At 37.7% G+C, this 14,781-nt stretch overlaps 1 gene segment (V, D, J or C); it reads left to right on the top strand.

Moving 5' to 3' along the window:
* Nucleotides 1-6,270: 6,270 nt before the first annotated feature.
* LOC123951549 overlaps nt 6,271-14,781 on the top strand; it is a 28,284-nt gene continuing 19,773 nt past the window's right edge. Inside the window, 3 exon segments of the C gene segment in view lie at nt 6,271-6,354; nt 10,075-10,260; nt 10,877-10,940. Coding sequence covers nt 6,271-6,354; nt 10,075-10,260; nt 10,877-10,940 — 334 coding nt within the window.

Raw genomic sequence — 14,781 nt, 5'->3', positions numbered from 1 at the left:
CTTGTTGGACAGACCCTTTGAGTAGGATATAGTGTCCTTCCTCATCTCTTGTTATAGTCTTTGGCTTAAAATCTAATTGATTTAATATAAGAATCACCACCCCAGCTTTATTCTGATGCCCATTAGCATGGTAAATTGTTTTCCACCCCCTCACTTTAAACCTGGAGGTGTCTTCGCGTGTAAAATGAGTTTCTTGTAGGCAACATACTGATGGGTTTTGTTTTTTTATCCATTCTGATACCCTGTGTCTTTTGATTGGGGCATTTAGCCCATTAACATTCAGGGTAACTATTGAGAGATATGAATTTAGTGCCATTAGTAGCCTGTAAGGTGACTGTTACTGTATATTGTCTCTGTACCTTTCTGATCTACTCCTTTTAGGCTCTCTCTTTGCTTAGAGGACCCCTTTCAATATTTCCTGTAGAGCTGGTTTGGTGTTTGCAAATTCTTTCAGTTTTTGTTTGTCCTGGAAGCTTTTGATCTCTCCTTCTATTTTCAATGATAGCCTAGCTGGATAGAGTATTCTTGGCTACATGTTTTTCTCGTTTAGTGCTCTGAATATATCATGCTAGCTCTTCCTGGCCTGCCAGGTCTCTGTGGATAAATCTGCCGCCAATCTAATATTTTTACCATTGTATGTTACAGACTTCTTTTCTCGGGCTGCTTTCAGGATTTTCTCTTTGTCACTAAGACTTGTAAATTTTACTATTAGGTGACGGGGTGTGGGCCTATTCTTGTTGACTTTGAGGGGGGTTCTCTGCATCTCCTGGATTTTGATGCTTGTTCCCTTTGCCATATTAGGGAAATTCTCACCAATGATTCTCTCCAATAGACCTTCTGCTCCCTTCTCTGTTTCTTCTTCTTCTGGAATCCCAATTATTCTAATGTTGTTTCATCTTATGGTGTCACTTATCTCTCGAATTCTCCCCTCATGGTCCAGTAGCTGTTTGTCCCTCTTTTGCTCGGCTTCCTTATTCTCTGTCATTTGGTCTTCTATATCACTAATTCTTTCTTCTGCCTCATTTATCCTAGCAGTGAGAGCCTCCATTTTTGATTGCACCTCATTAATAGCTTTTTTGATTTCAACTTGGTTAGATTTTAGTTCTTTAATTTCTCCAGAAAGGGCTTTAATATCTCCAGAGAGGGTTTCTCTAATATCTTCCATGCCTTTTTCGAGCCCGGCTAGAATGTTCAGAATCGTCATTCTGAACTCTTGATCTGACATATTACCAATGTCTGTGTTGATTAGGTTCCTAGCCTTCGGTACTGTCTCTTGTTCTTTTGTCTGTGGTGATTTTTTCTGCCTTGTCATTTTGTCCAGATAAGAGGATATGAAGGAGCAAATAAAATACGAAAAGGGTGGCAAAGACCCCGGAAAAATGTGCTGTAACCAAATGAGAAGGAACCCCAAATTGTGGGGGGAAGAAAGGGGATAAAAAGAGGTTCAGAAAAAAAAAAAGAAAAAAATTTAAAAAATAAAACAAATAAAGAAAAAATATAAAAGAGAAATAAAAAATATATATATTTAGATAAACTAGTCAAAAAACGTTAAAAAAGAAAAGGGTAAAAGTTTTAAAATATTTAGCAGAAGAAGAAAAAAGAAAAAAAAATTGAAAAAAGAAAAAAAAATTGAAGTAGCCGCAAGACTAAAGAATCATTGGGAGAAAGCCTTGAGTTCCGTGCTTTGCTTTCTCCTCCTCTGGAAGTGCGCTGCTTTCTTAGGAGTTGAAACTACTTTCCTTGATAGATGAACTTCGTCCTGGCTGGATATTTTGTTGATCTTCTGGGGGAGGGGCCTGTTGTAGTGACTCTCAAGTGTTTTGCTGGAGGAGGGATTGCACCGCCCTTACCGGTGGCCGGACTAAGTAATCAGCTCGGATTCGCTTTTGGGAGCTTCTGTTCCCTGAACGCTTTCCGTAGAGTTCCGGAGGACGGGAATGAAAATGGCGGCCTCCTAGTCTCCAGCCCGGAGGAGCCGTGAGCCTGGCGCCCCACTCCTCAGTGCACCCCCAGAGGACAGCACCCAATCACTCCCATATCCCCAGCCTCTAGCCGCGCTCTGAGCTCACCCAGCCCGCGACCAGTTCAAGGTAACCCCGAGCTGAGAGTTCAGTCCTTGGCTCTGTCTCTGCAGCCGGCTTCTCCGTTCTAATACCTGCGAGCTCTGCGACACTCCGACACCCCCGATCCTTCTGTGACCCTGCGGGACCTGCAGCCACGCTGACCCTGCGTGGGCTTCACCCTGGGTTAGCCTCTGGAGCAATGTCCCTCAGTGGAACAGACTTTTAAAAGTCCTGATTTTGTGCTCCGTTCCTCCGCCGCTTGCCGGGAGCCGGCCCCTCCCCACACGGTCTATCTTCCCGTCGTTTTAGATTCACTTCTCCGCCAGTCCTACCTTTCAGAAAGTGGTTGATTTTCTGTTTCTAGAGTTGCTGTTCTTCTTCTCTTCGATCTCCAGTTTGATTTGTAGGTGTTTGCAATGTTTAGATAAGCTATCAACAAAATATCCAGCCAGGACGAAGTTCATCTATCAAGGAGAAAGCAGATTCAATTCCTAAGACAGCAGAGCAATTCCAGAGGAGGAGAAAGCAAAGCACAGAACTCATGGCTTTCTCCCCATGATTCTTTAGTCTTGCGGCTACTTCAATTTTTTTTTCTTTTTTCAATTTTTTTTTCTTTTTTCAATTTTTTTTCTTTTTTCTTTTTTCTTCTTCTGCTAAATTTTTTAAAACTTTTACCCTTTTCTTTTTTAACATTTTTGACTAGTTCATCTAAATATATATATTTTTTCTTTCTTTATTATATTTTTTTATTTGTTTTATTTTTTAAATTTTTTTCTTTCTTTTTTTTTCTTTTTTTTCAGAAGCTGTTTTTATTTATTTTTTAAAAATGGAGGTAAGACATTTAAAATATCCTATAAGAAAATGGCAAAAGATATGAAAAGTTTATGAAAAGAAATATACAAATAGCTCTTAAACTTTTGCAAAGTTGATAAAAGAATAAAAGTTTGTAATTTCTCTGTTGACAAAGCTGTGAAAGAAAGCAGGCAATCATACATTTCTCATAAGATGCAAAACTACAGTCATTTCCTTGGGGAATTTGGAAATATCGAACAAAAGTTCATAGGCATTTGCTTTTCAACCTAGCAAAAATACTTTCAGAAATTTACTTTAAAGGCACAATCTCAACACTTTGAAAATATTATGTCAAAGGTATTCATTGGGTAACTGCAAAATGTGAAATTACATAAATATGCAGACGAAGTAGACTGCGTAAGTAAATGATGACACATGCTCACAATGGAGGACTATACAGTGTAAAATAGATGTAGGAGGCAAAATCAATTGTGTTTATATACTAGCAATTCACAATTGGAAATTGAAATATTAAAAAAATATCATTTATTATAGCCACAACTACAATATAAAAAAAAAAAAAAAACCTTTAGGACACATAGTGAAAATCTTTCTAAAATATGAAGGGTTTGTATGCTGAAAACAATAGAACTTTAATGAGAGAGTTGAAGAAGAACTAAATACATGGGGAGGTATACTATGTGCATAGATTGGAAGACTTAATATATATAAGATGTCAGAAGTTCTCCAAAGGGTAAGTAGATTTAGTGTAATCCCAATGAAAATCCAGGAGGACTTTTCATAGAAATCAATAAACTGGTTGCAAAATTCATACAAGTAGGTAAAAGGCATACCACTGCCAGATCAGTTTTCAAAAGAGTTTTAACACTACTATGAAACTTCAATGACAAGACTGCGGAGTATTAGTGAATTCATTGATACATAGCAAAGAGGAAAACAATTCAGAGCGAATGTGACCCTTAAGTGCTTAACTAATTTTTAACATGTTACCAAGGTAATCCAATGAACAGAAAATAGATTTTTCAACAAATGATATTGGAACCATTGTTCATCTATGTGAAGAAAACAACAACAACAACAAATAAAAAACAAGTAAAAATCAATACGAACCACCATATATACAAACTACTTAAAAATGTTTTATAGGTCGTAAATGTATAACTTGAAAAGTGAAAGTTCTGGATGAAAATACAGAAGAAATTTTTTGTGACCTTGGGTTTGGCAAAGATTGCTCAATTAGGACACCAAAAACAAGTTCATAAAAGAAAGGTTTGAGAAACTGTACTTTCTCAAATTTAACATTTCTCCTCTTGCAAGATTAAAAAAAAAAAAAAAAAAAGGAAAATAGGAAATGTCAGGAAAATGGAAGGAAAAGCCATGTACTGGAATAAAATATTTTCGAAAGACAAATCAGGGATAAGACTGGTGTTCAGAGTACTAAGAGAAATGTCACAATTCAGTAAGAAATAAGCATAATTTAAAAAGGGAGGGGCACCAGGTTGGCTCAGTGGGTTAAAGCCTCTGCCTTTGGCTCAGGTCATATTCCCAAGGTCCTGGAATTGATCCCTGCATCGGGCTCTTTGTTCAGCGGGGAGCCTGCTTCCTCATCTCTCACTGCCTGCCTCGGCCTACATGTGATCTCTGTCTGTCCAATAAATAAATAAATAAAAATCTTTAAATAAAAAAAATAAAACAGGAAAAGACAAAGAGTAGAATTTATTTTTCAAAGACAAATGAGGGATAAGACTGGTGTTCAGAGTACTAAGAGAAATGTCACAACTCAGTATGAAAATAAACCCAATTTAAAAAAGGAAAAGACAAATAGTAGAAATTAGGCTAAAATCATCTGAAATTTACTTCTCTGAATTATTTTATTATTTGTTATTATTTGTTATTTATCTTTAAGAACAATTTTTTGAGGAAAAATTTTTTAAATTTCAGAATATAAGACTTTCTACAAAATGATAGGTCAATGTTCTTCAAGAAAAATTATCAATGTCATTAAAAACAAACAAGCAAAATGCAAGCAGAATAAAAAAGAGAGGCAGAGGCAGAGGGTGGCAATGCTGGACTTTACCCCAGGACCCTGGGAACATGTCCTGACCGAAGGCGTCACTAACTGAAACACCCAGGTGCCCAGGTCTTTTAGACTTTTAATGTAAGGAAAATAAAAAAACAAACAAACCATAAATACGGCAGAGGAGACACATGAGCTCAGAGATGTAGAGAGGCAAAAACGGAACTGCTACAATTTTACAATAATATTCAAAAAAGTAGGAATGAAACTTAATGATTTGCTTGAGTCCTTCAGGGAATTGAGGTTGCAGGGTATATGAATTTTAGAAAAACTGGAGACAGACAGGCACTTGCAGGGAGAAACAGGAGGTGAGCCTTTACTCACCTGGGACAGAAGTTGTCAAACACATCCACCTGATCTGATGATTCAAGTAGAATTTGTTAATGCAATAAAAAAAGCTCCATAGACTGGAGGAAGAGTGTGAACCTTAGGAATATATAAGGGGTATTTTTGTGTCTTCTCCAGAGCCCCACACAATTCTTCCATGGAAGATCAGGGACAATCCAGAGAACACTTCCCTTGGTGCTGCAGGAGGAACAAGAGCTGCTATCCATCCAGAACTAATCTACCACCATAGAAAAAAGTGACTTCATTGCAGAGGAAGGCCCTGGTGGAATCCAATGGCAATTGAACGAAGGCAAAGGAGGCAACCACTGAAACTTTGCCCAGAAGATCTCCCCTCTGTCCAAAAGTAACAGGTTTTCATCTGCTCAAGGATGGGCATCCAACCACAGCTTGAAGTTGGTGAGTACCTCCTGCAACTGGGAATGCAATTGGAAATGTTCCACCTCTGGAAAAGAGGCGGGAATACTTGTGAAGGCCATGTCTTTAAGACTCGGTTTCACAGTATCTGCTTAAAATTGGGACTTAGTAAAATTATCAGTGAATGTCTGCTTCTGTGACCTTTTACCACCATGTTAGCAAACCTTGGGCAAAAGTCACAGTGGGACAGAGCTCAGAGAGCTTCGAGAGACAGACCCTTTCTGGGGAGCAGAACAAGGAGAGGATTCAAAGACAGGTGAAGAGACGAAGACAAAATACAACTAGAGGACTTTTACGTGTCTGAACTCTGACCAGAACAAATTTCAACCCCCATCACATAGCAACAACAAACTTCAAATCCAGCCTACTCCTGACCAGTTAACTCAAGCCCACGTGACCCAAAGTTACTTTTTCTTTATCTTTACCTCTGTGGGGACTAGGTTGGCTTTTGGACATGTGAATTTTTTCTGTTTCTCCATCTATAAGAAGTTTCCTGGGAAGGAAGCCATCCCAGTGTGTACAATGTTATACGATGAATGAATGATGAATGAATGAATGAACGATGGAAATTATAAAGCCTTTGGAGTGATAGAGAACTTCTTTGAATTCTTGCTCAGCCACGTAACTGACACAATCCAGGTAAGTTACTCAGTCTTTGTCATGCGGTTGTTGGGGACTGAAGAAGGTTGCATATAGGACAGGTCTAGCACAGGGTCAACACATCACAGGGTCCTTTCCCATTACAACAGAACTGCTTCCCTGACCCAGCTCAGCTAACACAGGAACTCAGAGACTATTTAAATGTCACAATTTACATTGTCCTCCAAACAACAGTAAAGTTCGCTTTCTTTGGAAAACCTAAGACTTGTGAATAGGAAGAGAGTCCAGGATAGTAAAACGAAGGATTTTTTTCCTCCAAGATTTCTCTTACTCACAGCAGTGTTGTAACCTCATAGCACCTAAAGTAATAACTATAGTAATTGTTCAAATTCTTCCAAATTGGTGAATTTTCTTCAGACTACTGATCACTGATCTATAAAATGTATGATGGTGTGTATAAAGTTCATTTTATAAATTATATAAAATGCATAAAGTTCTGCATAAAGTGGTGGGATTATTATCTCATTGTTATTATATACAGTAATAAGTCTCTTCTTCCAGTTTTCCTGATAGTCTTATACTTCCCCACACGCTTACCAAATAAGATGAGAAGTCCGTAACTCTGAGAGAAAAAGAGTTCAAGGATAGGTGGGTTTGAAGCAAAGCCTAAAGGAAGAAAGTGAACGTGTTGCCCCCAAAAGGAAGATAACATGGAGTTATTGTAACAGGGGTGTTTTGGTGCAGTCATCTGGGACCTGAGAGTTCTCTATGCCAGGGACATAGTAAAATGCCACTGAGACATATCTTACTGTTAAGGTCTTCCATTGGTTTTAAAACAAAACTTCCTCCCCAATCCTGGCCTCTGAAGAACAGGTTTGCTACCGCCTCCCCAGTCCTGATGCATGGCCATCTTGGAGAAAATTCTGACTATTCCAGGGAAACGCCAACCCCATGAATGAACATGTGACTCCAGCTTGATTTGTGTTGACTACACTCCTGTCTCTTGGGATCACTGTTTTCATGTCCACTGTCAATTTATGCAATTGCTTCTGACTTCTCTCCTTTGCTTTTCAAATGAAGATCGCAAAACGAGAATTTCTCAGGATCAAGTCTCCTTTGCCAGAACAGCAGACAGAAGCATGCACGTATGATGCAGTCTCTCTAGGGTCCTTGGAGAGCCCATTCGGCAGTGGTCCCAACAAAAAGAGAACTGCTGGAATGAATCCTGGATAGCTCATCCGGGATTATGAACGACACAAGCTCAATTCCTGCTTGGGATTGATAAGCGTCTTTTCCTTGATAACCCTTCATGTCTTTAAGTCTCTGGAAGCCCCACTATTGTGCATGCTGGGATCTTGCAATGTCACAGAGTCAGAAGGGATCTGTAAGGAAACCTTCTCCATCACTAACCCTCAACTCCTTTCTCACTTGAGCAGCCACAGCAGACCCTTTCTGGCTCTTAATCACAGCTTCATAAGCTGTTGGAAAAGGAGCAGCCTTTTGCACATAAGTAGCTTAATGCTCACACAGCAGATGGGATGTGGGAAACCAGGGAGGGCAATTGCCTTGTCCAAGCTACTTATCCACAGAGGCAAGGTCGCAGGTATATTTCCAAAGATCACAGAATAGCTTCCAAGAGGCTTCTTCTTTCAAGGTAGCAGAGGGTTTGTTTTCCAGTTTGAGTTTTAATAAAGAATCTGTTTTTCTGGGGCGCCTGGGTGGCTCAGTGGGTTAAGCCTCTTCCTTCGGCTCAGGTCATGATCTCAGGGTCCTGGGATCGAGCCCCACATGGGGCTCTCTGCTCAGCAGGGAGCCTGCTTCCCCCTCTCTCTCTACTTGCCTCTCTATCTACTTGTGATCTCTCTCTATATACCAAATAAATAAAATATTTAAAAAAAAAGAATCTGTTTTTCTGAGGGAGATAGAATTCTACAATTTTCCCCTTTATTCCAGGAAAATATTATCATCACAGAAAGTATTTTCTACTTTGCTTTCCTTGGTGAAGATTTGTGTAGCTGAATGGTAAATGTGGCTTACTAAAAAATGCAGACCATTGTCCACATTTCTCAATTATGTTTCTGTTGACATGTTAGCTTTTTCAGTTAGTGAAGCCTATTCCTTTCAGAAATATAACCCTAAACTGCTGACAGAGTAGGCCAGTGTTTGTGAGAACAGAAGAGGTTTCCTTTGATGCATCTCTGAGCAGTTTCACACACTTGAATACCTGGAAATCAAAACCGCTTAATTCTCTGAAAACTGTTTCTGGTAATTTAGAAAAGTCATTGGTTGACCACTTTGTCCTGATCTTTCTTTTCTTTTCTTTTTCTTTCTTTCTTTCTTCTTTTCTTATTTCACTTTCTTTCACCTTCCTCCCCTTCTCTCCCTCCCTCCCTCTCATTCTCTCTTCCTTCCTTCCTTTCTTCCTTTCTCTCTATTTCTTTCTCTCTCTCCCTCTTTCTTTCTGTCTCTCCCTTCCTCCCTCCCTCCCTTTCGCTCTCTTTTTATTTGCTTTCTTCATCTCAGTTTTCTATCAGCATTTTCCAGGATTGTTGCCTCCATCAAAGCAGACATTTTGATCAATTAATCTGAGGCAGATTTATAAAATATCACATGCCATGAAGCCTATATTCAAGATCTTTTAATGATCTCAAAAGACCAAACTGCCAGTACAAGGTTTCTACCTGCTGGCCCTGACAAGAACCTCAGGAGAAGGCTTACATTTCTGTAGAAGCTCTAACCAGTGTGGTAACCGTTAACCAGGCTGGATCAAGAGATCTGTAGAAGGAACTAAGCTTATAATAATTTCTCTTGGTAAGTAACTTTGTTATTTTTAGGTACTCTGAATGAAAAACTGATAGGTGCTTTTTAGAAAAAAATGTAGAATCAACTTAGCATTTAGACAGTAATTTTGCAGCTAATAAATGTTTCCATACATAGCAACAAATTTTCAGTTGTGTATGGAAATAAAACTACTTTGTGAATGGTTTATTGACTTCCTTGCTTGCAAGCATATTGAAATTCTACTTGAGAAAATATACACACAAAACTATAGATGCAGTCTTGAAATTAAAGTGTATCTGAGACCATGCCTGTGACGTATTTGTGTAAGTTATTTATTCAAGATGTTTTTCATGTAGGTGGCTTTTTAAGTGAGACACTCTTTGATGAAGTACCTATAGTCTTAATAGTGCTCCTTTCTTAATGAATACTGTTCCTTTCTCTAATAATCTGCAAAGCCTGCCTTGTTTCTGTGCCTTGTCTCAATCCTTAAGAGCATTTTACGGGGGATCTTCTTATTCCAATTTCACTGATGGGAACCTGAGACTTAGAGAGTCAGTTATTTGACTACATTCACATGACTAGTTACTATGGCAACGTTTGGGACCCGATAGATACTTGTTTGTTCCCTACTGCATGGTCTAACCATTATATGCTATGAGAAACATTAAGCCATAAATGTATTCTGAATATATAGTCTTTTGTAGTCTGACCTTTTAAATAGACTATGCAGTTGAATGAGTAATAGTGATAGCTCAAAATTTGTATGACTCTTCATGCAGAAAACAATGCTTCTGTTTCTCATCATGGCACTAAAATTGTTTCTCTTCCTCCCAAGACATCAAGTAAGTCATGTTGAATATGCATTTATTAAATTCTCACAATGTGATGCTTAGGGTATTTTTATAAAGGGACAAGTCCTTTTGAGACCATTCTTTTCTATCTTTCCGCATTGGGTTAAATCTGCTGGGACTCTGGAAGCTGGCAGAAGAACAGGAGCAGCTGTGCTGTATGCAGGACTCAGCTGCGGACCTTGGAGCTGCCTCTGCCCTCCTGCTGGGACAGCGGCAGAAAGACCAAACCAAGTTAGGATCTTCTGATGAGCAGCTCAGGGTTTTAAATCAATATCCTGGAACTTGTCAGGACAATCTGAAGTTCAAAGGAACAGTATTTCAGCAATAAATTGGTTAATATTTCTCACTCTTTAATAACTCATCTGTTCTTGTATCAGTGAGGGCCGAATTCTGGAAAGAATTTAATTTATAATCAAGCCAGATAACCACTCCTCAGCGTGTAGAGATAAAATATATATATATATATATATAATATTGAATATGCATATATTCAATTTTTAAATATTAACTTAAAAATTATTTTATTTTTAAATATTTATTTCTTAATATTATTTCTATCTTTATCCTTTTTAAAATCACAGAAATAGTAACTATAAATTACACTCTAGGAAAAGAACTGATATGATACATGAAAACCTTTTAAGAAAAAAGATTTAGAAGTTTCAGGAACATGGTGACTAAAGGTAAAATCAGACTCTCCAATGTGTGTGATTGAGATGGAAAAGACAGACCCAAGCTATCCAGGCAGAAGAGGGGTCAGGTTATCCATTCTTGACTATGTTCATATCTAATGTGAGTTTGCTTGAGATTCATCTTTATTTAATGTTAGCAGTGCCTATTTATATGTATATTTACATAAATATTAAAAGAATACAGAGACATTTTAAAGGAGGCACACAGGAAGTTTTCTGTAAAAGCTTTTCAGACAGTGTAGCTGGAGTAGCTCGTGGTACAAAAAAGTGCTTGGTCCTGGCACATTGCTCAGGGTTACAGGTAAGATATTTTTAAATTCTTCCCTATAAGGTAGGGGGAGGAAGTAGGTGATGTGGGTCGTGGTGGGAGGCAGGGTAGGTGCTGGTGCTGGCTCAGAATTCTAAGTTTGGTCCGAGTTTGGTCATAAATATCAGTGGGTTACTAGAAGAGGTTGTTGACTCTGTCCCAGTCCTGGGGGTAGTTGTGCCTGATCTAGCTTGCAGGACATTCACAAGGAGCCAACTAGCTAGAGCATCTGGAGTTCCTAAGAGGTAGAGCCGTTAATCCCTTAGGGATTTCTTTGTTGAGAGATTTGTAAAGAAATTTGTGTATCTTATTTATTAGATTCAAAAATAACCAAACGAAAGGAATGAACAAAAATTGATAAACTTGCATTTTTGTGTGAAGGCAATTCATATCAGATATCGACATATTTAACTGTACAAACATATCCAAGAATGTCAAAGCTAGGTTTGGTTTTTCTAAATTCAGCCTAGTAAATTTTTTCATTCTTCATTAGACTTAGAGATAAAATTTTGCCTGGATGAGGGAGAACATCTCACACGGAGGTTTCTACCCTACAGGATCTAGTTGAATAAGTGTTTTCAAAGAATTTTCATAAGACTTGTGAAACTTTGGAAAAATGAAAGGAAAGACATATTTTGGTGTTTTTCTTGCTGTCATTATAGGCACACATGGATTCACAAATTAAAAAGCAACTTTCTAGTCCTGTTTTTTTCCCAATTGACTGCAATATTAACTTTAGCTATCTAATTAATGATGTAATTCAGAAGGTCCTGAAAACTTGTTTTGGGAGATTGTGGTGCAGAGAAAAATGTAGAGTTTTAATTCAGGATCTATCACTTTCTATATAATCATCTTCAGCAAATAAATTTAGAGTTATTGATTATCACTTTCTTAAAATTATAAAGTTATAAAAATATATGCCCACTAGGGAAAAATGGAAAAGAGAAAAAAATAAAGTGTTAAAGATTTATAATGACATATATACTGTTAACATTTGCTGTATTTCCATCCATTCTGTCAATGTAGCCACCATCTCAAGTAGATGTTGTGAAAATAAATGAAATTAAATATGAAAATATCTACTGCATAAGTTGGGACATGACCCATCATTAAAAAAGTCAGTCCTACAAATTCCAATTGTCACCCAATGGAGTTCTTTTTAAATCGGGAGTATAGAGAAATGTATTCATTTTGATCTAGTCTACAGGACACTTTAGAACAATTTGGTCAGGATTTGCCGAATACTTTCAATTTCTAAGACTCATTGTTACAAGTTTCTAAAAATAAGCAGAATGTAGTAAGCAATACCTCATATATTGTTAGCCTCAACCTAAGCCAATCTCTCCCTTTCCAGTGGAAATGTCTGGATGTAAATAAGGGAGAGGTTTTATAATTGAATATATAAAATTATACTAATGTACATAAAAATCAAATATTTACTTTTTTAAATAAAATGTTGTATTTTTTATTTATTTGAGAGCCAGAGCATGCATGCATGAGAGACAGAGAGAAAGAGAGAGCACACAGGAACTGGGGAGAGAGCAGACAGAGAAGGAGAAGCAGACTCCCACTGATCAGGGATCCCACGGAAATGTGTTCTATCCCAGGACTCTGGGGTCATGACCTTGGTCATGACACTTAACAGACAGAGCCACCCAGGCATCTCTCACATATTCACTTTCAATAGTTTATGTCTTCATTGGGCGCCTGGGTGGCTCAGTGGGTTAAGCCACTGCCTACGGCTCAGGTCATGATCTCAGGGTCCTGGGATCAAGTCCCACATCGGGCTCTCTGCTCAGCAGGAAGCCTGCTTCCCTCTCTCTCCCTCTGCCTACCTCTCTGCCTACTTGTGATCTCTCTCTGTCGAATAAATAAATGAAATCTTTTAAAAAAATAGTTTATATCTTCATTGGACTATGCCTATAAATTAAAATTATATTATTGCAAATAACACCTGAGAAATACTACTTTTTGTGCCTCAAATTTCTATAAAAATTGTGTTCAGATTCTTCACAAGCTTCTAAAATGTATACATTAGAACAAATTTCTGAGTCATCTTAGGGTCGGAATGTAAATTTGGGGTTGCCATTATGATGAGAGCATTGGATATTTAATTGAAAGACATTTATCCACTAGAAAATAAAAGCCTTTTTTCATTTATTCTGTCATTATGTATATGTACAATGTAAGCATATGGTATAGAGTCCCAGGTATATTTAGTCCCAGGTAATATTTACCAAATCCATCTGAAACTTCTTAATTTTTTTTTTACTGGTACTACCTCTAAACTAGATTTAATTGAGTTTATTTTAGGTTAATATCATGTCCAAGTGCATTGTTTAATCAAAGTAGAGTATTAGAAGACCATTTTTTAAAATGAGAAGTTGCCCAAACTGAAACATAAGGCAACCTCTGTTTTATGAGGCATAATTTGGGGGATGAAAGCTTCCTCTTATGCTCTGACATTTCAGTGTGTTTGAATTCTGAATGTCTTGTATTTATATCACAGAGTGGGATTTTCAAACTTCTTCTCCCATTTTTCCTTTTTTTATTATTATGTTAGTCACCATACTGTACATGATTAGTTTTTGATGTAGTGTCTCCCATTTTTCATGTCAACTTCAAGGTAGACCTCACTAAATTATCAGGCTCCGGGCAGAAACAGAAAGGAGCTCTAATATACAAACTATTTTTCATTTACTAATACTGCCTATTTACAAAATCTGTTTGAGAAGGCCTAAAATAAAATATGCAAGTACAGTTCGGCAAAGAAATAAAAATAGAAGATCAAAAACATTAAGGGAAGTAGAAGAAAAAAGGCCCGTGATTATCTAGTACAAAGTGTAGGGTACAATTTTATGTTCAAAGGTAGGAGAAACATGTATTAGAATACATACTTTTTATTAACTGAAAAAAATGAAGCACACCAAATTTTCACACATGTTGTTTTCCCCATCACGACATGAGAAAAAGACTGCAGTGCATGAGTCCTTTAGCAGGAATGTGAAGTCAAAGAGTGGGCATTTCCTTCCACATACATTTTACGAAATGGAAGAAATGATCTTTAACAAATGCATTTCATGCTCCCACTGCATCTTTACTGTGGGCATCATGACATTTAATGTCATTCACAGATGGTGACCTTCAGTAGACCTGGTCAGGCAGGTGACAGTCTAGTGATCTAACATGACATAGGTCCAATTGTTATCCCAAATACTGCATTCCCATTAGTAAGGGAAAGTTTTGTCCCATGAGAATAAAATGTCATGTTGGAGTAACAATAATCACAGACAAATTGCTAATAATTATGGTAATGTTAATTATAATAATAATGTCTAATTTTCATAGCATGTTTAGATGAGGAAATCTTAGAAGAGATTTTTCTGTCAATCCTTCTGGTAAAGGTCGGCATAGACTACATTGTGCAAACACTGTAACAGCATCCGACCTTGTGTCCAAGTGGATTTGCATGAAGTGCTCATGCAGAACATGTGTAATAGTCTTGAAAGAATTTGACTCAAGAACAAAGTTGATCAGGTAGCTTGTGTGAGTTGACACATTGTCTCTTCTGAGGGAGAAAGTGTGTTGTCAGAGAGTCTGGACTTTGGAATCTGACGTACCTGAGCTCCAGCTCCACTTGTTGCTTTTGTGAACTTGGGTGATTATTTTCTGGTCTCAGCTTCCTAATCCAAAAGATGGGATAACAGGATGTATGAGTAGGGGCATATGCAAATTAAATGAGAGACTGTAAATAAGGTACTTGGCACATAACATATAACAGGTGCTGCAAACATGTTGCCTCATTTCAAATCTAGAGGGAGAATCGCATCCAGAT

This window comes from Meles meles, chromosome 10 (genome assembly GCF_922984935.1).
Source record: "Meles meles chromosome 10, mMelMel3.1 paternal haplotype, whole genome shotgun sequence".
Classification (NCBI taxonomy): Eukaryota; Metazoa; Chordata; class Mammalia; order Carnivora; family Mustelidae; genus Meles; species Meles meles.
This window is presented reverse-complemented; position numbering and strand designations above follow the sequence as displayed.